General features: G+C 52.6%; 1 protein-coding gene across 5 annotated transcripts; it reads right to left on the bottom strand.

The window, feature by feature from the left end:
- Positions 1-111: 111 nt before the first annotated feature.
- On the bottom strand, positions 112-23,509 carry ATN1 (atrophin 1). Of its 5 annotated transcripts, none has more exons than XM_064410480.1 (10): positions 23,485-23,509; positions 9,022-9,209; positions 8,695-8,832; positions 8,206-8,319; positions 4,900-6,911; positions 4,473-4,695; positions 3,647-4,364; positions 2,333-2,476; positions 1,906-2,086; positions 112-1,351 (listed from the first exon to the last, which is right to left on the bottom strand). In XM_064410480.1, the coding sequence occupies exons 2-10, from the start codon at positions 9,097-9,099 to the stop codon at positions 1,318-1,320; spliced, it is 3,642 nt and encodes a 1,213-aa protein (XP_064266550.1). In that variant the 5' UTR covers positions 9,100-9,209; positions 23,485-23,509; the 3' UTR covers positions 112-1,317. The 5 variants fall into 5 exon arrangements, with proteins under 5 accessions (XP_064266550.1, XP_064266548.1, XP_064266549.1 ...); XM_064410478.1 differs by lacking the exon at positions 23,485-23,509 and adding an exon at positions 23,061-23,341; XM_064410479.1 differs by lacking the exon at positions 23,485-23,509 and adding an exon at positions 22,513-22,989.

Here is a 23,509-nt window from a genome sequence, read left to right as displayed (position 1 = left end):
TCCCCCGCGCCTTTCCCGAGGCGGTGCCCACTTCCAGCCTCTCCCACTTTTCACTTTTCTGCCCTTCCCCTCCTGGCCCCACTGAAAAGAAATGAACACACCAGAGTCCCGTTTCTGAAAGGGTTTTTTTGTCTTTTTTTTTTCCTTTTTTAAGAGCTTCATATATATATTTATATATATAAATTATTAGAATGTGTGTCAGGGCTTGGGAGTGCGTGGGGAACATCATTTGGGTGGTTGTTTTTTTTTTTTTCTTTTCCATAGCTGGGTTTGTTGGTTGTTTTTTCCTTTAATGGTTAAGTAAATATATATATATATGGGGGACCAATCGAGAGATACAACTGTGAAATCAGAACACGCACGCGGGGGCAAGGGAGTCACAAGTTGCTACATAAAACTGCCACGTCTAATAGGATGTGCATGAGTTAAAGTACATCAATTAGGATGGGTGAGGGGAAAGGGGCAGCCACCATCTTACAGACAGTCCCAGGACGCAGTGTTACCGCTCGGCCACGCCAGCTCTCCCCGCGGGGCTCAGAGGGCTCACGGTGCTGATGGCAGCCTCCAAAACAGTCTGCTGGTGCTTTGCACCTCCCGGCCGTGCCCGTTCCCATCAGCTGGGGAAAGCACAGCCACCGTCCTGCAAACAGTCCTGCGGTGCTTTGCACCCCGATGGCTGGGAGCGGACCCTCCCGGGAAGGGACCTGGAACGCTTTGTTTGCATCTGAAGGGATGTTGGGAGAATGGGAAGCTGCTCTGGCTAATCTGAAAAAGTTCCACGTTGCTTTTCTGTATCGCTAAGCAGTATCTTACACTTGAAGGGGAGGTGGGGTGTTGAGGAGGCATCTTGAAAAAAGGCTCTTTTGTGTCTGCAGTTATTTCTTGGCTGCACCTCCTCCTTGCAGAAGCAGAAAAGGCAGGAGCATCCTGTACACGAAGTCCTGCAATGCCCTGCGCTTTTTATTTTATGCAACTGTTCCCCCAAAACAAAGGATGGAGCTCCTGCCACCCTGAATTCATGTCAGTCTTTGTCTTTCTGAGCTCTGTGCAATGCTGATTCTCTTCTCTTCAGAGCTCAGCTGAAATCATGTACCAATCGCTTCAGGTCCATTAGCGGTGTTACAGTCCCTCCCCATTTTCTCTCCTCCACTTTTCCCAGGATGCCATCCCATACTTTTTGTCATCTTCTCTTGTACTCTACTGCATGGTGGGATCAGGATGTGTCACTTTGCAGCTTCCCCTCCCCCGGATTTGGTTGATTGATTGCTCCTCTTGAGAGAAAGACATGATGATGTCACACTGACAGTAGAAGTCCATTTAAAGGGGTTTGTCACTTTCCTTCTTCAGGTGGCTAGGATAAAAAAGAGGAAAAATGCAATAGTGAAAGGGAAAAAGGCAATTTACACTGTTCCCCTGCCTTTGTTCATCTGGACCCACACAACACTGCTGGCTTAGGAGGTTTTGTAGATCCTTGAAGTAGGAGACACTATAGAAAAGGTACAACATTCCACTTCTCTCTTTCCCAGTGTACCTCCCCATGCACTTGTGAATTCCTTGTCTTGGCAAAACCATCAAACCTTAAAAATGTTTTGTATTTTGGCAGGGGTATCAGTTAGTCATAACTGCACTAACATGTGTGAAACACACAGAAGTTACCTCCCCCCTCAGAGGGGAGGAGCTGAGATCTCACAAGGGATTAACCACTCAGCAGCCACTTGCCAAGTACGACCTTCCTGGTGGCCAGCCACAGCCGTGCCCCACGGCAAAGCATCCCTGTTCCCGTGTGGGTTTGGCCACAGGCACCCACTCCAGGAGCAATGCTTCCCTGCTCCCACTGCCTGTGCCAGCCCCACGCCAGGGCTGGGCCTGGAGGTGTTCTGGTGAGCAGAGAGCAGCTGCACGCACCTGTAGTAGTCCTCCTGCGTGGGCAGCGGCACGCCGTGCAGAGGGTGGTGGGCGTGGAGCCACTGCTGCTGCTCCAGAGCCAGGCGCTGCAGCTCAGCCGACTGCGCGTGCATGGCCTGCAGCTGGTGCGCCGCCGACATGGGCGCCGACAGGGAGCCCGGCAGGTCCCTGTAGGGTGCGGCTGCAGACAAAGGTGACACAGAGAAGGGACGAGTTAACGCTCCGTCCAAGGCCCCAGAGCTCAGCCAAGAGCCTGCTGCACCCCCATTCCCATCCCTGAATTCCCGTCCCCACCTGCTCATCCTGACAGCGTGGGCCTGTCCTGCGCTCTGCTTAACAGGCCTCAGGTGGTCCTGTGACAGCCCAGGACACCCCTGCCCCCTGGAACTCTGCTGATGCCCTTTGGAGGAGAACTGCAGCCCCTTACCAAAGAGCTGGTGGCGCAGCACTTCATTCTCATGTAGAGGGTGAGGCAGGAGAGGGTTGGGGATGGTGCCAGCCGGGTATGGTATCCGGGTGAGGTGTGATCCCGAGGCGAGGGGGTCGATTAGAGGGTGAACGGAGGCTGAGGCTGGGAAGAAAAGATGCCACAAGATAATTGTCCAGGGCTTTGTAGCAGGTAACACAGAGACAGGCACAAGGCCTCACAAACAGATATGGAGAGAGGGTCAGAGTGTGTTAGGGATGGGATGATTTCACAGCTAAACAAGAGTGTCATCTCCTTCCGAGTGTTAACTCCTTGTGCCTGCATCGAACTTCATGTGAACCAGTCTGGCAGAGTCTATTCCTGCACTCCTCAGGACGAAATAATGCTCCTTAGAAGTACACCTCCCTAAAAGTTCAGTAGGGTTCTGCAAGGACCTGCTCTGCAATCAGGTCTGCACCCCATATCATGCTCATCTGTCACCTTGACAGCCATTCATGTGCATACTTGTGCTGGACGCTTTCTTTTCCAGGCCCTATCCAGGACAGATTCTCTTTCTAGTGGTTTGGACTCCCAGCCAGAGTAAGGTGCCCAGCCATGGATAGTAGGGAAAATGGACATTGACTTGTACCTCATGCCATCTCTGAGCAGTTGCAGCTGCTCAGAGCCAGCGTCTGTGACTGACACCAGACCCCACTGACCACTCATAGCACCTGAGCAGGCACAGCACTTTTTTCCTATTGCACTGTAGCCTGGGCTTTGTTTCCCTGAGATTTTCATTCCTAAACGTTTTACTTTGCTTTCTTGCACGATGTGGAAATGGAAGGGTCCACCATTCAATTCTGAAAAACAGCAGCCTCCAGTTCCTTATGATTAGCCCACCTCCACCCCACGATGTGCAGCCACTGAGAACCAGCATTTCATTAGTCCTAAGGACACTGCCAAAACTGTTCTAGCAGGGTTCCTGCTCCCTCTGCAGACTCCAGTCTAAGGAATGCAGTTCACAGCAGCACCACCCCGGCAGTCAGTGGGACTCCAGCACTTGTACTGTGGCCCCACAGATCCAGAACAAAAGGACACAGTGCAAACAATTTTGCTGGCCACTGATCAGCAGTGTCAGTGCCTTTGGTGGGATGGGAGTGGGGAAAGGAAGAATGACCATGATGTTGGGCTCTTCTGGTTGAATATCTATGGCCTCAAAGTTTAATCTTGTCAGCTTTTAGGGTCCCCCAGGGCTGCAGGGAAGGAGTGCAAGGAAGGCACAGTAGGACAAAAGTCAGGGCTTTGTGCAGGGCACCACCACCATGAGGCTCTTACCTGCGTGTATGGCATCCTGCTGGTGGAGATGGAGGTGGGAGTGGATGTGGGAATGCTGATGATGATGAGGTGTCACATTGAGCATCTGCAGCCGGGCCAGAGGGTCATTGCTGAGAGCGGCCACCCGCTCGGCGTGCTGGCGTTCAGCCGCCAAGCGCTCGGCGTAGGACATGTCGGGACGAAGGGTCGGGCCAGCTGCCAGCGCCAGCCTCTCCCGCTCCAAGTGGCCCAGCCCTGGGTGGAAGGGAAAAGCGGGATGAAGGCCGGGGGCCGTCTGCAGACTCAGCCCGCCGTGGCGTGGGAACGGATCCATGGCAGCAGCGGGCACGGCATGGAGCTGCTCCAGCTCGGCCGGTTTGACTTCAAAGCCGGGCTTGAGACGTTCGCGCAGGTCCCGGTCCCTCAGGTCTCGTTCGCGGGCCTCCCGCTCCCGCAGCTCCCGCTCGCGCGTGGCTGGATCGCTGCTGTAGATGGCTGGCACGTTGTAGCCCAGCAGGCCCGGGTCGACGGCGCCCAGGGGCACGTAGAAAGGGTGGTTGCGGTTGCTGGGGGACATGACGTGGGGCCGGGCGTACTCGCTAAGGGTGCGCAGAGCCGGGGTGTCAGGGCCCAGGTATGGGGGAACAGTCGCTACAGCACTGCCCTGCTCGAAGGAGGGGCGGTGGGGAACCGGCCCGAGGGACGAGCACTCGACCGGACGGCCCTCCTGGGCCATCTTCTGCAAAAGAGCAGAGAGACCGGCTTCAGGGTCCCAGCGGGGAGCGGCCGAGGGGGCCCTTGAGCATCCGCCCCGGCTGCGCTGTGGCAGTGGGACTCCCAGACCTACCACACTCCTCTCCAGCTCCCGCTCCTTCTCCCGCTCCCGCTCCTTCTCCCGCTCCCGTTCCCGTTCGCGCTCCTTCTCTTCACGGGCCTTCTGCTCAGCCTCTCGACGCACTTTCTCCACCAAGTCTGCTCTTTTCTTGGCCAGCTTGGAGCCATCAAGGGGCACAAAGTACAGGTCTGTGCGGGAGCAGGAGTTGAAGCCACGGTCCAGGTGTTTGTTGAATCTGGGGATGAGAGGGGAAGCCTGTCAGTGCTGACAGGGCTGGTGAGCAGGGATGGGGACAGGGACAGCTACTGTGGGAAAGGCACTGTGGGAATGTGAAGAGCATCATGAAAAAAGGCAAAAGGGCGTAGCTGCACCTCAGCCTTGGGGTGATTTCCTCCTCCCTGCCCCTCCCCATCCTTTGGAGAAACCAGTCTCCCCTCACCTGGCTGACTGGCTGGCATGGCTGGGCACATCCACCACCTTGGGGGGTGGCGAGGGGCTGCGGGCAGGTGGCACGGGGCTCTCCGGGGGCTCGTACTCCTCCGACGGCTCCTGCTTGATCTGAGCAGCGCTGAGGGGCAGCGGGGGCGGCGGCGGGGCCGGGGCAGCCATGCTCCCTGGCAAGGGTGGTGGGGCAGAGGGGGCGGGTGAGGGGGCTTTGTAGCCCCCCGCCACAGGGGACGAGGCCACCCGGTAGCCAGGAGGGGTGGCTGCACGGAAAGGGGCAGCCGAGGAAGTGGGGGGCGAGCCCGGCTTGTAGGGGGCCGGGGGCTGGAAGGTGGGGACAGGGGAGGCCGCCCGCTTCCCGTAGGGGGCCACAGCTGACGGGGGTACCGGGGGCGACACCGTCTTGTAGGGGGCTGCAGAGGGCGAGGCCATGGTGGCAATGACGGTGGAGAGGGTGGTGGCAGCAGAGGTGACTGGAGGGCCAGCCCCGTGAGCAGGGGACGGGGGTGGCGGCGGCGGGAAGGTGTAGGTGGCAGGACTCTGCCCCGGTGGGTGCGTGCACATGCTGGGGTAGCTTCCCTGGGAAGAGGCAGCAGAGGAGGACGAGGAGGAGGAAGAGGAAGAGGACGAGGAGGAAGAGGGGGCAGCGGCCGCAGTGGCGGAGGGAGCCTGGCTGTAGGCGGCCTGGCTGTGTGGAGGGTAGAGGCGCAGCCCGTAGGAGGGATGGGAAGGGTGATGGCTGCCGGACTCCAGGCCGTGGGGATAGCCCCCGGCGGGCTGGGGAGGAGCTGCGGCTGCCGGGGAGACGCCCCCGCTGCTGCCGTGACCGTGGTGGTGCTGCTGGGGAGGCTGCTGGTGATGGGGGGACTGGCCCGGGAAAGGGGCAGCGGGGTGGGAGCCAGCATTGCCCAGGGGCCGGCTGTACGGGGGTGGCCCCTGGCTCCAGACGGGCTGCGAGGGCAGGGAGGGCTGGGTGTACTTGGGGGGCTGGCTGGAGACAGAGAGGCCGCTGGGCGGGGGGAAGGAGTGCCCGTAGGAAGCGCTGTAGCTGGGCAGGGGCTGGCCCGGCGAGGGCTGCGGGTACTGGGCAGAGGAGCTGGAGGGCGGCAGCGGCGGCGGGGCGTAGGGGTAGCGGGAGGGGGCCAGGGCCGGTGCCTTGTCCTGCCCCATGCCGTGTGGCGAGGGCAGGTGGGCGCTCAGGGCCTGCCCCGCCATCCCTGGGGAGCTGGAGGCGGCCACCGCGTTGTTGAGGGGGCGCAGGGCCGGCGGGGGAGGCAGGTTGGAGGAGACGTGGGGGAAGGAAGGGGCCGAGGCCGGGGGCGCAGCCGGGGGGTTGGCCGGGGGTGTCTTTTGAGGGGGGAGCCCTCCTCCTACCGAGGCCAGGGAGATTGGGGTGGTAGGCGGTGGATTGTGCTTGGCGCTGAGGGTCTGCTCACGAGCCCCTGGTGCTGGGAGCCCCCCCACTCCACTGGCAATTTTGGCCCCGACCTGGACCACATTGGCCGTAGGATAAAGGGGAGTGTGGGAGGAAGAGGAGGAGGAAGAGGAAGACGATGAGGAGGAGGAAGGCGGAGCGGAAGGGGCAGCAACAGCAGAGGAGGAGGAAGAGGAGGAGGAGGAGGCAGGTGTCTGTGGGGCTTGAGCCTGGAAAATTCGTGAGGCCTGGCCCTCCAGCTGGGAATGGTAACTTCCTGCGGGGGGTCCCTGGGGGTGCACCTCGCCGGGGAGCCCAAAGCTGGGCTCTGGTGGACGGGCCAGGCTGTCGGGAGGGGGAGCTACCGGCGGGCTCTCGGGGAAGAGCGGGGGGTGGTGGTAGGAGTGAGACGGCCCCTGGGACAGCACAGAAGAGGAGTCGGAGTCGTTCTCCACGCTGCCAGGGCTGTAGACGCTGGGCGAGGTGCTCCTGTTATCCTGGTCAATGTCCCGTGGGTCGCTGCTCATCTCATCGTTGAAGCTGTGGCCGTCAAGGCTGTCAACATCGGATGGGGATGGAGGACAGGGCAACTCCTGAAGTAGGAAGGAGGAGGAAAGGGGCATTATGAGGCCTCCAAGACCACACGTGATACACTTCAAGCTCCCAGAGAACTTGTTTTCTGATCTTTCTCTGCCAGCCCCAGCACTAGAAAACCTCAGAGAGGGAAGGAGACATCGTCAGGCAAAGTATACATAACACCAGTCCTCCTGCCTCCATTCCAGTGCTCTCAGGTCCTTCAGGAGCACTGTGTTCGGGAAGAAGGTAACAAGGGTTACCTTGTGCAAAGAGGCAGTGAGGGAGGGCAGGGAACTGTCACACACAAGGCTAAGAAGGAACAGACACAACACGGGTGATGGGCTCTTGGCTAGGACATGGTATCACAGGTGGCATGGAGCAGCACACACAGCAGTGGTCCCAGCACAGGCCCCAGATCCAGAATTCTCTTCTTGCCCCTGCAGAGCTCTCCCTGGTCAAGGAAACCAGCTCCCACCCAGACCCCTCTCACTGTTCCACCCCTTACTCCCAGGAGCTCTCCCTGTGCTTCCCAGCCCCTGCTCCTCCCCACCACCTGCTGCCTCAGACAATGTGCACTGGTGGTTAGCAGTCATCGTGGGTAAGGGTAACTAACAAGTGCCACTCTAAGCAAGGGAGGCTAAGCTGGAAAAATACCACTGTTGAACTGAACAGACTGTCCATGTGGAGAAATTACAGAAGTAGTACCAAGGTGGTTGAGTTCTAAGGACCTCTTAACATGAGCAAGCATCCCCATGTTTTGCAGGCCTTTAAGGCCAGTTTCCTGAACAGGCTAACAGGCAATGGACAAGCACAAGAGCTGAGTCTTCCAAGCACCCAACCACCAATCCAGCCTGGTGCTTTCAGTGTTTTGGAAAAGCCCTGCCAGGCTCTGTGTGTGCATGAGCAGGTTTTGCATGACTGTCACCTGGAACCCACCATGGCTTAAGCCCCTCCATGTCACACTGTGCTGGGGATCAGAGGGGACTGACTCCAGCCCAACCTGCAGCTGCGCACAGAGCCAGGCTCTTGCCACTCAGCTGGAAAAGGCAGGGCACATTCCCAGCTCCAACAGCACAGCAGCCCCCTGAACACAAGGCAAATGAGACAGAGAGCCTCCATATGCTCAGTCATCACTCCTGGTGGCATCTTTGTAGATGCCATTTAGGTTGGAAGAATGCAAAATCCAAGGTGTCAGGGCTCCTAAGCAGCCGGAACCTCGAGCTGGACAGGCATGAGCAGAACAGACAGGGACTGGAGACTCCTTTGCTCTGGACTGGGCACATGCCAGCAATCACAGCAGGGAGAGCTCACCTCAGTTTTGGTTTTTTTGGGAGCATTGGTGTCCTCCCCTTCACTCTCTGAGATCTCTTCTGTTCGGCCCTGCTTGCTGCTCTTGGGGGTGCAGGATTCCTCCAACCGGCCTTTCTGCAAGGAGACAAGGAGAACACAGAGGTGGAGGGTCATGGGGAGATCTTCCAACCCGACAGGTCTTCACAGGCTGCAGCAGGTGAGACACAGCCACCATGGCACGTGTGTCGATGACACTAGCAGACCAGCATGGACACAGCATATGGCAAAAGTGAGCACTAAAAGGGTCTGGTGAGACTGGACACCAGTTCTTGGGAAAGTGCAAGATGGTGAGGATGAGAGCAAAAAGGGATTCTGCCCATTTCAGAAAGCTAACCCAGTACGGGCTACTTAGTGAATCTCTTCTGGTCTGTGTCCCTGGATCCCCAAATGGATCCCACCCAATCTGGGCAGTCCTTGGCCACCCCACCCTTGTGTTCCAGCTGGTATTACCTTTGTCGCTTGTCGGGATTTCTCAGCTTTGCCATCACTGCTGGAGGTGCTGACACCACCAGGGGAAGCTCGACCCCGTGACCTGAGCTCCTCTCGGGGCCCCGGAGTCTCTTTCTTCCGTCCACTCCGCATTGACATCTAAGAGAGGGATCCCTGTGTCAGTCCTGCTTTGCATCTCCCACCGCTCCTGCTCTGTGCCCAGCCTCCCTAAGCCCCCTGCACTCCACTGTGCCCACCTCATGCCCACTACCTTTACAAGGAGCCTCAGTCCAACCCACACCTCCAGCCTGGCTCCCGTGCCCCACCTTCCTCTCCCACCCCACGTACTGAATCCTTGTTCTGTCGTGTCTTCATTCTTTTGGGTGTGGGACCCCCATTCTCCTTGGCCCGGTTTGATGAAAACATAAATTTTTATGACTCCACAACCCCCTTTGGCTGTTTCAGAGGCGATGGAGATGGGCAGCTCTTCTGGAAGAGGGGATTACACCAGCCAGGCAATGAGATCCTGCTGAATCCTGAAAGGCAGACAAGCAGGTGAGGAGGCAGAAAGACTGAGTGAACTATAGAACACCCTTTCGTGGTTTGCTATAGAAATATGACAAAATTATTATTGTTTCCTTATTTAGAGACTCGAGTCTGTTTACCAAGAATGCAATAAACTTTCCCATCAGTGTGGGAAAAGATTTGCCCACTGCCATATCCAATTTCCAATTTCTAGGAGTGATATGTGCATGAGGCGAGGTATACATTTTTAATGGCTTCAAACTGAAAGAGGGCAGATTTAAATTAGATATTAGGAAGAAACTCTTTTACTCTGAGGGTGATGAAGCACTGGAACAGGTTGCCTCATAGATCCCCCAACCCTGTCACTGTTCAAGGCCAGGCTGGATGGGGTTTTGAATAACCTGGTCTTGTGGAAGATGTCCCTGTCCATGGCAGGAGTATTGGGAGGAGATGATCTTTAAGGCTTCTCTTAATCCAAGCCGTTCTGTGATTATCTAATTCTATGATTCGGGGCCCAATAACGCTGCTTTGGAGGATGCAAGAAGGGATGGCTATCAGAATGTTATCTGTCCTCTGGAATAATTTTAGTATTTTCCTTTTCTTGGGAAAAAAACAACAGGAAAGTGTTTTAAGATGTTCCCAATTACAATTTTTCTGACTTTGTTAGTTCATCTTCGCACTTGCTGTCAGCACAGAAAGTTACACCAGCCTTACCTGGCCATGCACTGCCATTTGCTAGCCCTGTGGCACTGGTCATTCAGCAAAGTGGCCTTTGCTGAAGGGCACTGTACAGCCCTGCCCTCTCCAGAGCACATCCACATGCACTCATGCACCACCATGTTATGCAGAAAATGTGACAAGTCTTTCTTAGGCTGTTCCATGCCCAAGGTACACAAATAGGTGCAAAAAACCACATTTAGCTCTGCTTTTGCACGACACCATCACCAGCTCTCTTTACCCTGGTGTGCCTGCCAGGGTCTCCTCCTCCTCACCACGCCGGATGTGTCTCAGTGTACCAGAGCAAGTCATACCCCGGGATGCAGAGCACATCCTTACACTTTGCAGCAGTGGGAAGACTTCTGAGATCCCTCCGGAACAATTTACAGCTTTGTGCCATGTCCAAAAGCATTTTACTGTGGATATTTAACACCCTGTTGTATCACACAGTTCCTACTCCGGAGTATGAAAGCACCATGTTTGTGTTAGCCTGGGAACTGGAGGAAATTATTCAGGGATACTGCCCCTGAAGTTGGCCTGCTTGAATCCAGCAAGCTAAAGACCTTTTAGACCACTTTAGACCACTGCCCTGCACTGCACACACATAACCAAAAAGACTTTATCCTTCCCAAGCCTGTCATCTGAGTTGCTATACTCAGCTTCTGGAATGGACAATCTGAAAGACAAGGGAATGTGTCCTGTGGAAGAGCAGAAGAAAAGCCACAACTACTGGGTTTTATTCTCTCATCTGGAAGCACAGAGGAAATTTGTGAATAAGAAGCCTATGGATTTGGGGCTCCGGAAGACCATCCTACACCTGGAAAAATCAGCTTCCAGCCAAGCAGTGCAGAAGCAATCTGGATGACTTCCATTTCCCTGAGAAGGGAGCTGAAAACAGGGATCAGAGCAAAAGCACCTGACAGGAGAACTCTCAGACCTCCTGAGCAGCCCTGTTGCTGGACTGTGTGGCCCCAGGGTCACTGCTTCCCACTGTCTTCATCTGCCTGACCATGAAGTGGGAGTAATGACACTGGCCTGTCTCTCCTGGGGCTCCACATCTTCCCTGACCAATGCTTACAGAAACCCATCCGGAAGGTACTTAGGAAAATCAGGGGACTGTTTGTTTTAATTCCATTAATATTTTATTTGACCTTCATCACGAAAGCCCCAGGGGGACTCATCCAGCATTAATTCCCACACACATCAATTCATTAACTGAGACCTCTTCTTTAATAGGAAAATAGCTGATGATGGTTTATAACTGACCTAATGGAGGCACAGCCCACTCCCAGTCCCCACCCGCTGACTTGTTTTACAGGCTCATATTTCTGTCACGCTTTGGCCCTTGGTTGCTAATTCAGCCAGTTACACTGATGCTACTCTAGATAAGCATCCAGAATCAACATTTCTTACGTGAAACAAAAGATTGTAACACCTAAGGTGATCCTAATTTAACTCAGCTTTGGCTCACGCCATGGTGGCAACCTGCACGTATTAGCTCAGCTCTGAAGGCACAGCAGCAGCAGCAGCAGCAGCAGGCTACCAATGTCACTGCTCCCTGCATTCCACAGGGATACCACCCACGCCTCCCACACCAAAGAAGCCAGAGTGATAACACAGCACACAGGTCTCCCTTCAGCTTTCCAGCAACCCTGGAATGACAATTACCATCCTCTTCCCAGAGAAGTCAGTCATCAGGGAAATAACATGCAGCCAACCACAAACTGAAACTTCCCTTTTTCAAAGGATACCCACTCCGTACTTATCCCAACCACTGACTATGCAGTAACAAAAAAAGCCAGAAACAAACAGTGGTATTTCAAGAGACAAAATCAACCACTGACTGAGGCAGAAGTTTCTGTCACTTAGACTGAAGGCTTTAGTAAAATATGTAAGAGAATTGATGCACACATTATATAGTATAGCAATATAGCAACTGTTATGGCCAGATGAGAGGATCACAAATCCATCTTCTAATTTTAACATCTGTGAAAAAAAAGCTTGCAATGTGAGCCTTTACAATTAGAAAGTTACACCTAACCCTTCCCATCGCTGAAGATCCCTGCAAATGTCTCTGAAGGGTTCTTAGGGCTCCATGGTTTGGGTTAGGAGGTGAGACGTGACAGGCCTGCTGTGGAAGGGTTAACCTTTCCCTGGCCCTGTGAAGCCCTTTACAGGTTCAACTGAGTTATGAGGCATTGCAAATTGCAATTTTCTGTTTGCGTTTCACACAACCCAGCTTGGCTTGGCTGATTGCCCAAACCCCTCCATATTCTCCTGTAAGCCCTGGTGAAGTCTCCTGCGAGCAGCACACACTCAACAGGCATCCCCCACGTGGCATTCAAAATGGATCCTGCTCCTCCTCCTCCTCCTCAGCTCCAAGTAATTCTCCTTCCCAAAGCCTGGACTTGTCCTGCACCACCAGCCAGAAGCTTACAAGGTCCAGCTCCTCTTTTGTTGAAGGATACACATGGGTTCTGTCCTTCCCAGGCTGTCGTGTGGAGCAATTCTCCCAGGTAACCAAACTGGAAACAAGTCCATCTCAAATGAGAAGCACTCAGGTTTTACCTCTTTGAAAGCAGGCTGATTGTTTGTCCTTGGCTCAGGAGAGCATTTACACATTAGGCTGTGGCTTTGAGGAAATAAGCTTTCCTGGACGGCGACAGAAGCAGAGGAAATGGGAACCAAGTTTCTGGGGTGGTGTTTGAGGGCTTGGCCAGAAGTGTAAATGATGAACCAAAGCACTGCACACGCCGGGGCTGCAGGCAGGGCTGCACCCAGCACGAGTCCAGCAGCCAGGAGCCCGTTTCCACTGAGACCAGGAAGACAGGGAGATGCTGCCAGAGCCACGGAGGGTTTGGACAGTTCAACCCTGGCAGAGCAAGCCCCAGGATGGGCAGCCCAAGTCCAGGGCTCCAGCCTGCTGGAGAAGATCAGATGGCCCAGCTAGCCCCCTCTGGGGCCAGTGCCAGCAGAAGGGAGGGATGAAGGCTCCCAGCATCAGTGTCATTTAAGAAAAGGAGCAAACATTATCCCACTTTTTGTTTATTTATTATAGACAAAGCCAGCTTCTGCTAGATGCTAGTCCATGGAAATAGATGCTAGTCCATGGAAGTCTGGAGTAAGGAGTCAGTGGAATGACTGCTTTAGCCTAAGTCTGAAGTGCAAACCTCTTGTCTTCTTCATTTGGGAACTGTTTAAATACACAGTGACTACTCTTTAAGTAATTTTCTGAAATGTAGGAATCACATCCAAAATCCTACATGAAATCTAAGGTATTTGGCATGCAAAGGCAGGGATTCAGAAGTCAGATGTGAGAATTAAACTGAGTCTGCTTCTCTGCAATTCAATAGCTCTCTGTTCCCATCCTTTTTTTTCTCTTCCCACTTCTACAAAGAGATGGACTACCACTGGAGGGAGGAACTGGGGTGGCAAAATGAACACAGCTGCTTTTTAACACATTGCAGATGCTGAAAAGTGTCCTGAACATAAGCTGGAATGTTAACTGATGGATCCTTCTTGATGGGTAAAGATCACTAAGAAGAAGAGCAGTATGTGTATATATATATGACTGCCCATGACTGAGGGTCCCAAATATTTTTAACTCCTGTCTTAATCTCCCTCATTTTGTAAAATGAAGGGGAAATTTCCAGAAATGTAATTGGTTTTAACGATTGTGTAGGACCTTGAAAATATTAAGCTTTGTCCCAAACACTGCAATCAGACAACCTGAAGTACAGCATTTCCCAATGGCTAATTACCTGATTTCATGCTTGAACCCTGGCATTTCACTACAGGGCATGATAGAGAAAGAGAGGGAAGGAAGGGGAAGGACACCATGTCCAGTGTTGGACAGCAATGAGAAAACAGGTCAGGGTTCAGGCTGCATGTCCCCGTCCTTTGATACATACCTGGAGTGTGACATTACTATAAAAGGGAAAAGGACTCTGTGAGCAGAGGGATTAGGATGCCATAATGGTTGAATACCAAGATGGCAAACATTTATGTGGCTAATATTATCCTGAATATTGCCATGACTATATTCAGTAAATCTTGTTAAGAACAAATACACGAAGGTATACAAATGCAAGGTAGATTTCAAACAAAGGTATTTTTCTGTCTCCTACAAAGTAACTACAACATTTGGTTAATATATTGTTAAAATAAATTTTAACAATAAATGTAAACTTATTATTATTTACTAAATATTATTTAATATTCATTTATTATGCTTTCAGAAACTCCACTGTGTGCCAGGGAGTGAATCTCACACACTTTTAATACAAGCTGAATGGACTCTCGATTAAGATCTATCAATATATAAGAACTGATTCACAATCCCATCATAAGAAGCCAGGTTTGAGACCACCTGAGGAAACTGAACATGAACAAGTCCCAATGAAATGCATCCCAGGATCCTGAGGGAGTCAGCTGACATAGTGGCCAAGCCAGTCTCCATGATATTTGATAAGTGGATGGATGGCTCCATCCAAGGAGTTACAGCCCACAGTTCAATGTCAAACTGGAAACACTGAAGCAGTGGTGTCCGCCAAGGATCTGGGACCAATACTATTTAATATCTTCATCAATGGCACAGATGGTGGGATTGAGTGCACTCTCTGCAAGCTTGCAGATGACACCAAGCCAAGTGGTTGATAGGCTAAAGGGAAGAGATGCCATCCAGAGGGACCTTGAGAGGATTGAGGAGTGGAACCATGTGACACTCATAAAATTCAACAAGGTGAAGTGCAGGTCCTGCACATGGGTCAAGGCAATCACCAGGATCAGTATAGGCTGGGGAATGAAGAGTCTGGGAGCAGCCCTGTGGCAAAAATCTTGGGATACACACGGACAAAAAACTGGGCATGAGCTAACAATGCGCACTTGCAGCCCAAAGGCCAAACGTGTCCTGAGCTGCATCAAAACCAGCACTGGCAGCAGGGTGAGGGAGGGAATTCTGCCCCTTTGCTCTGCTCTGGCCAGCTCCCACCTGGAGTGCTGCATCCAGCTCTGGGGTCCCCAGCAGAGGAAGGACAGGGAGCTGTTATAATTCCCTGAAAGGAGGGTGCAGCCAGGTGGGGGTTGGCCTCTTCTCCCAGGCAACAAGTAATGGGACGAGAGGAAATGACCTCAAGCTGTGCCAGGGGAGGTTCAGGCTGGACATCAGGAAGAATTTCTTCACTGAAAGGGTGGTTGAGCCTTGGAAGGGGCTGCTCAGGGCAACAGTGGAATCACCATTCGGGAAGTGTTCGAGAAATGACCGGACATGGCACTCAGCGCTAGGGCTTAGGCACAAGGTGATGTTTGGTCAACAGTTGGACTTGATGACCTTGGAAGTCTTTTCCAACCTTAATGATTCTGTGATTCTAAGATTCTAAGCATGTAAAGGTGGCTTATACGAAAGGTAGAGTGACAATTTTTACCAGGGCCTGCAGTGACAAGACAAGGGGCAATGGTTTTAAACTGAAAGAGGGCAGGTTTAAATTGAATATAAGGAAGAAATTATTTTCCATGAGAGTAGTGAGACACAGGAACAGGTTTCCTAGAGAAGCTGTGGATGCCCCAACCCTGGAAGTGTTTAAGGCCAAGATGCAAGGAACAACATGGTCTAGTGGAAGGTATCCTTGCCCATGGCAGGGGGGATGGAACTGGATGATGTTTAAGGCCCCTTTCAATCCACACCAGTCCATCATTGTATAAAATATCCTAAAATTATTCTAAAATAACACCTCCCATGCAAAAAAGAGACTCATCTTGAGGCAACAGCTTCAATCCTTCTCATATGTACTTGTTGACAAATTCAGTTGTCAGGCTACCTATGTGCTCCTTCTCTGCAGTAAAATAATAAATAAAAATTAAAATGCTCATGCTTCAGGAAAGGGTGCCAAATAAGAATACTAAAAATAACTGTGCAGAGCACTGGCAGTCTTAGGAGATAAAGCTAGTTTACATTTTATTATGCCTATATTAATGTTTTGTTTTCTTAATTTTGCACAACCATGAGGAACAAGAATGTTGTTTTGAGTATGAAAACTCTAATTCTGGAACCTCCATTCAAATAAAAATGTATCTGTTAAAAAAATTATGATTAACAGAGCGAAATAACAGAGCTAAAGCAAGGTAATAAATAATAAAAATATTCATGCATTTAACAATAGTTTAATTTACAGCATAGAAGAAGATATTAATTTTTGCAAAAGCAACTGAAAATAAAGTTTGATTCACTAAATGAAGGTTAGATGTACTAAAGAAGGTTATGTTAATCGTAAAACAATTCCTGAGGGCACAGTAAAATGACTGTTAAGTATGTAACAGATTTACTTAAAAATCCCAGAAGAATAATTCTGTCTCCCCAGAGGAGGGCTTCCAGATCTCTCGCTGGAAGATACAGGCTGGCAGAGCCCAGTGGTGGATCAGGAAAAAAAGCCACACTGGGCTCTACCTTCTGCAAGTGGGATGGAGCCTACAGATGCATGATCCAGAGGAAGGACACATCACATTCCCCACACTCAATTTTATGAAGTGCAGCATCTTCTATATTTGGAACACTGGAGCACACCTTACCTGTGGAGCTGTTAGGGGCCAAGGGTCTACTGTAATGCCTCACAGCCCTCTTTTGACACACAGATGTCCCTTTGCTAAGAATGCAAAGCAAATTACTCAAGAGACATCACAGGATGGCTGCCCAGAGACTCCAAGGAGGATGCTAGAGCTGGAAGGGACATCTGGACCCTGAGCTGACCAGAGCAACTCACAAGTGATACCCTTTGGATATAAGAGGCAGATCCATGAAAATGGCACCTTGGCATCCAGCAGCCATCAAGAAAGTAAACTGCATGCTAGAATTTCTTGAGGAGAACATTATTGTGCCCCCACACAAACCTATGACTTTTCTACATCTTGAAATGTGTGTGCAATTCTGCTTCTTCCGTAGGAACTAGAAGGGGCAATGAAGAGGCACGACTGAGTAGGTTAGACATCTCTGTCCAGAGAAAAGGTTATTGAAGTGAGGATGTGACTGGGGACCATAAAGCCATATATAAAAATTAGAGGTCAGGTAGGAAATAATTTTTTTACTGTCTTTTCCAGTACAAATTTGATGACCATCAAACAACACCACAAAGAAACACGTTCAAAAACAACTAAAAAGAAAGAGTGGTTCCTGAAACGGGTGGCTGCAGAATTTCCAATTAAAGGACACTATGGGTGCTAGAAGGTTCTATGTGTTTGACGGGAGACTGGAGAGTTTAATTCAAGAGAATCACTGGCACTTTCTGGATAGCTAGAAACCGTATCTGGCTATGGAGGTCCTCCACTGAAAACAGCTGGAAGCTGTAGGACTATTAGAGGAAAATGGCACAGGATTGGATTGGATTGGATTGGATTGGATAAGATTAGAAAATTATATTATTCGATTAAGGGTTGGACTCAATGATCCTGGAGGTCTCTTCCAACCTAAATGATTCTACAACTTTGCAGCCACTGACCCAAAGGACACCCTTCAGATTTTCGGTTTCCAGGGATTCATGACTGACAGCAAAGAACACGAGAGCCATGTGTGGCAAGGGCGAGCATGGGAACAGGATGAAGATGGACAGACACATCTAGAACGAAAGAAGTGAACTAGGGCCAGGGAAATGGGCAGAGGAACAATAGTACAGCAGATATGAGTCACTGGTAAACTTCAAGTCACTCCTAGGCTTGGGATCCCACAGCTCCTCCTTGGTCTACTGGCCAAGGACGGGCCAGGTGGGATGATCCTGCCCTCAGCCTTCATCTCTCATCCCAGAAGTCTGAAAAACTTCTAAGAAGGCTTTTCTTGAATGAGTGAGATCCACCAGTGCACAGAGAAAGGAATATCCTTCAGGAGCGGGAAAAGAGAAGTGATTTTCACCTGACTATACACAGGATTGGTAAGGCAATTATGGGAGTAGTGCACCCATTTTTACCTGTGTACTCCAAAAAGGATGCTGAAAAATTGAGAAATGTGATTAACTCCTCCCCCTTATGACCTTAAGCTGAATAAATACAGCTTACCTGAGAAAATGTTAAAAGAAGACTTGAAGATGGCCTATGAGCACTACAAAGGAAGATTTCTGACAGCTCTTTAACCTACACAACAAAGATCCCCAAATCCAATGGATCTAGCCAGACAAATCCAACACAGAATTAGTGCAAAATTTGAAAAGCAGGAGAAATCTATCACTTGAAAATTTTGTATAGGAATCTAGTGTATCACTGAAATTGTTTAAGGGTTTTATTTTATTGTAAAATTTTGCTCTTTTCTGCACAGACCAGCCAGTTGATGAGAATAGGTTTTTCAATGCTAAACTCATTAGTAGTCATAGAATTTGGCCAAAAGGTGATAGGGTCTAGCTAGCTCTGGGTGAAAATGGACTTTGAAAGCAATGGTCTAGCAAAGTATGAGGAAAGCCTGATGGATAACCATGACTGGATAAACCATTCTTCATGGAGGGTGGGCCCTCTTTATGTGTCTGGCAAACTCTGAATAATTCTGAAGTAAATCACTTCATCTGTTGCACTGCCTAAAAGAAAAAAACAGCAGTACATCCAAAATACTGTGCTATAGATACACTTTATATCCAATACACTCTGCTATATATATCAATATAAAATTTAATAACTATATAACATTATATTTTATACGAGATATATTATACAAACTACCATATATATTGTGATTTACACACACACATAAATATATATATATACACATATAGTAAATCCAATTCACTGTCCAAACAGAAGAAGGTTGCTCAAATGCAACCTTCACTTAAGTGATCTATAGTGCTGAGAGACCTTGTGGAAGAAACAGGCTATCACCAAGAGCATTGTACAGCAGGGAAGTACAAGACTAAAATCTTCCAGCTAAACTCTCTGTAATGAAGAATATCACCAGGGCAAGAGACATGAAGTAAGATTGAGAGCAACCAGCTCCTCTTCTTCAGCAAAGCCCAGACAGACCATCATTGGCTGAAATTGCCTGGAGAAGATATTGCAGTTAGCCTTTGGTTTGTAGGTGAAAATACTGCCACAACGATCAATCAAACATTGATATTTTTACAGGAGGAGACAACAACAAATCAGTGTTTGCTGCCACAACACACAGAGAAAACAGACGGTCGGAAACTTCTGCAGGAGGATTATCAGAGCTGGAAGGCAGGCACTGCTTCTGAAGGGATCACTTCCTCACAAAGTTGACTTCTGCTAAACTGAAAACATGGCCAGATCCTTATCCCCAAACATTTGAAGCCCAACTAGACTGGTAGGGAGGTGAAGCTCAAGACACTTGAACTGGAAACATCCCCTTCTGTTTCACCATTCTCCATGCACACCTCACTGACAACATGGGCTGTGGGCCCACAACTGCCCAACAGGACTGGAAGGACAGAAAGATTCTCCAGTGCTCATCTAAAGGTGACAAAGAGCAGTGGGACATGCACCTGACCAGCCTGGCAACACACGCCTTGGGCACTGCTGGGTCAGGGAAGGCACTGAGAGGGAGCATCTCGTGTTCGTGTTAAACCACCCGCTGTGACCAGACTCCAGCAGGGATCTCAGGAATTAGTGATCTACCTAGGTGATCTATCACTAGTGACCTACCCTAGGTGTACTCACTTGCTTAAGAGCATGAGTTTTCCAGAGATGAACAGTCAGAACTTGTGCTGCCTTCTCCTTCAGCCTTTAAGAAGTTTGTAAAGCACAGCTATTTTGTACTTCACTAGATATAGTCTTCAAGAAGTACAGATGGAAGAGATAAAGTGATTAACTTTTAGAAATATATGTCATACTTCCAAGGCATCTCCTAATGGAGGAAGAACGAGACCAGAAAATCCAATGAAGGCAAGAAAATAGTTTATTTGTCCAAAAGAGACTGGGAGAAAGGGAAGATAAAGTCGGACAGAGGAGAAAATCAGGTTCTCAGAAGAAAAGGCATTACACTAGAAGGAATAATATAAGATGGACAAACATTCAGGTAGGTATTTAAGGAGGGGCACAGCTGAACATACGCACAGACCAATTCCAGAAATTGCATTTGCAAACATATTATACCCCAGACCTGGTAAGGAAATAAACCTTCCCTACACAGCTCTGTATTCCACGTGGACTGCTCCTCTCAACTCCACCTCCATCCCCAAGAAAAACACTGATGAACATGAGAGAGCTCCAGGACAAACTGGGAAGGTGTACATGGAGTGACAGGGGCTGAGCTTTGGGAAGAGAAAAACCTGCCTGATGCATTTCACCCACAAATAAAATTGGGGTGGAATATTTCAGTTGGAAGGGACCTACAATGATCACCTAGTCCGAATGGACTAGATGCTCCTCCTTCTCTTGAAGAACAATACAGATCAGGCTGCTTTTCACACACCATGCTATAGAATCATAGTTCCTTGCATGACCATTACCATTTTGGAATACAAGTACATCCACAAGAAATGTCACCGTAATTCCTTGTTTGGGCAAACCTAAAGGTGAGAATGCAAGAACCTTTCAGAGGAATCCAAGGGGTACAAACCCCAGGGGAGGAGGCAAATGCATATGAAGAGAGGTAAAGGCAGGTCACTGCAGCAGGTTAAACCTGTTCATCTTGTTCATTAAGATTCACTGCACATTTAATTTTCAAATGTTTGGAGGTTTCTAATAATTTCCAGCAAGAACCATGGTACCACAAGTTCACTTTTTGGCCATGCTTGAAAAGCTCCATCATGAATCATAACTGGAAAAGTCTGGTTTGAAAGATCAGGTCATTCCTAAGAAGTTGGGGAAATACACAAATGATTGGTTGTGCCATCACTAATGACAGACACAAAGTAACATTAATAACTTGGCCAAGAAGCAGGACGAAAGAGAACGAGAATAATTCCAAATGAACAAATTGATCATTCACATTTACAAGTGTCCCATCCATGGGTAATGACCGAGGAGCCCCAGCCCCTTGGGAATGTGTGTGCAGCACAGCAGCGATCCACAACACCCTCGGGCTTAGAAGAAAAGAGAGTCCAGCTCTCAACTCAGCTGTGGGATTCTCCAGTGGGAGGTCAAGGCTGAACTCGGCAGCTTTAGGCAGCACACACCTGAAGGGTGTGTAACCATGCTCCAGCACTCGGGTGGACACAAAATGAATGGCATTTCCAACTCCTCCTTCGCTCTCCTGCTACACACCTTAGGATAATGGCCCACTACTTTCTCCTCACTTTTTCAAGGCTGGAAAGCATAGTGGCTCCTATGCAATCCACCCTGTACAACCAGAAATAAAGACAACAGATTTGGGTGCCGAGCTCGGTAAGGACATGCTGCTTCTCAAGGCACAGCCCAGCAAAAAACAGACCCTGCAGACAAAAGCCCTACAAATTCTTACAGTAGCCATCCTGGCAAATGAGGGATCGGCTGCGGAACTCAAGGCAGCCACGGCACCGAGGCAAACGCAGGGAAAGGCACTGCCCATCTGGAAAGCAACTTCGGGAACGTACAATAGCTATCAAGACACAACTCCACGGCCAGCAAAGGCGGCGTGCAAAGTAATGCCACGGTGACCAAATGGCTGCCACTTCAACAGCACAGCGGCCACTCGGCAAAATACAGCTGGCAATTCGCTGGGCAACAGCAGCCGAGCCGGCCAGAGGCCAGCGCAAGCCAGCAGGACACAACAGCCACCGGCCCCGTGGCACAGCCAAAAGGGCAAGGCGGGGAACCCAGATGCCACTTCTTCAGGAGCCCTGAATAACAAACGGACAACCAGCCGGACACGCCGAGGGATCTCGGCCGCTTCCAGAGGAGCGCAGCCGCCACCCCGATGCCACCCAGCCGTGCGGGGTCTCGCCAGCGCCCCGGTCCCCAGCGGCACCCTGGCGTGCCAGGGACGGCGGCAAGGGGCGAATCCCACCCGTGCCCGCCGCAGCCACGGCGGGGGGAGCCGACACTCTTCCCGGCCCCCCCGTTATTCCCAGCTCCTCCTGCCCGCTCCCCGGCCGCACCTGGGGAAGCGGGGACAATACGAGCCCCCACCCCGAGGGCAGGCAGGGCGGGAGCCGGTCCCCTCCGGCGCTGTGCCGCCCTCCGCCCCGCACGGCCGCGAACTCGCAACTCCCGCCCGCCCGCGCCCCCCGCGCCCCTGCCCCCGCCGAACTTCCCGCCGCAGGGAAGGGGGGCTCCGCGGGCGCTGACGTCACGCCGGGCGCGCGGCGGGGGGCGTCCCCGCCCCGGGACCCCCGCGGCGGGCGCGGAGCCCCGCGCGACCCCCGCCCCCGGTCCGGAGGGAAGCGCTGCGCCGCCGTCCGGCGCGGCCGAGCCCGGGCGGGCGGCGAGCCCCGGGCGGGCAGCGCCCCCCGGCGATGCCGGAGCGCCCCCGGCCGCGGGCCGGGACCCCCGCCCCGCCGAGCCCCCGTGCCCCGCGGCGCTGTCCCGGCTCCTTCCCGGCCCCTCGCCGCGTCCACGCCGGGGCACGGACCGCCGGGGACCCTTCCCCAGCGCCGCGGGGGTTAACCGCACTCTCGCCCCTCCTGCCCCCCCAACTTTGGTGTTCCCCCCCCCCCCCCCCCCGCGCCGCCCCGCTCCCCATCCCGACAGACGGACCGGAGGGCTAAAATCCAGCCGCGAAAGAATGCAGCGAGTGGGCGACAATGACAAGCGGGGCGGGAGCGGCTGGGAGCGGGCGAGGGACTCACCGGCGGCTCCTGAGGGGAGGTCGAATGAAGGGAGGAATGGAGGCGGCGAGGAGCGGGGGGCAGGGATTTAAACGCTGCCCCCCCTTCTTTTTTTTTTTTCCCTTTTTTTTTTTTTTTTTTTTTCCCCCCTTTCCTCCCTCCTCCTTCTCCGCGCTCCCTCGTTTCCTCTCGCGGCTCCGGAATAACCGGTCGGTGGCAGGGACCGCGGCTCCGGGAGGGGGGTGCGGCGGGGAGCGGGGCCCCCCCGCCCCGCGGCTGTGTCGCCCCCTCTCCCGCCGCGCTCAGGCGCCTCCGCCTGCGCCCCGCCGCCCTCCCATCGCTCCCACCGCTGCCCGCCTTAGCCACCTCCCATTTCCGAAGGGCCCAGAACGAGCCCCCTCCCCCGCCCCTCTGCTCCGCGCTCGCCGCCGCCCCTCCCCGCGAAACACCCCGCACACCCCGCACCCCCCAACCCACCCGTGGGCGGCGTGGGACGGGGGAGGAGGAGGAGGCGCGGGGCGAGCGCCCGGCCCGGCCCCCGCCCCGGCCGCGGCCGCGCCCCGCACCGCTGGGCCCCCGGCGCCGGCACAAAGGCCGGGCGAAGCGGGGGAGAGGGAGCCCGGCGGGGCGCTCTTGGCAGGACGGGCCGGGGCGGCCGAGGGCCGCGGGGGGGGTGGCGGCCGGCCGGGGCTGCGGCGGGGCCTCCCGGGGGGCGGGGGCGGCGGCCGCCCGACGGGCGCTCATCGGCGTGCGGCCGCGCGCGCATCCATCCCCCCCGATCCCGCTTCCCATCCCCCGCCCGGTTGCCAGGCAACGGCACAAAGGGAGCGCGGGCCCCGTGCGGGGGCCGCTCCGCGCTGCCCGCACCGGGCTGCGGCCCCCCCCGCACACGCACACGCACCGGCGGCGGCGTGCGGGGCCCCCCC

The sequence above is a fragment of the Passer domesticus genome, chromosome 2 (genome assembly GCF_036417665.1).
Source record: "Passer domesticus isolate bPasDom1 chromosome 2, bPasDom1.hap1, whole genome shotgun sequence".
Taxonomy (NCBI): domain Eukaryota; kingdom Metazoa; phylum Chordata; class Aves; order Passeriformes; family Passeridae; genus Passer; species Passer domesticus.
Note: the sequence above shows the minus strand (reverse complement) of the source record. Positions and strands in the feature narration are given on the sequence as shown.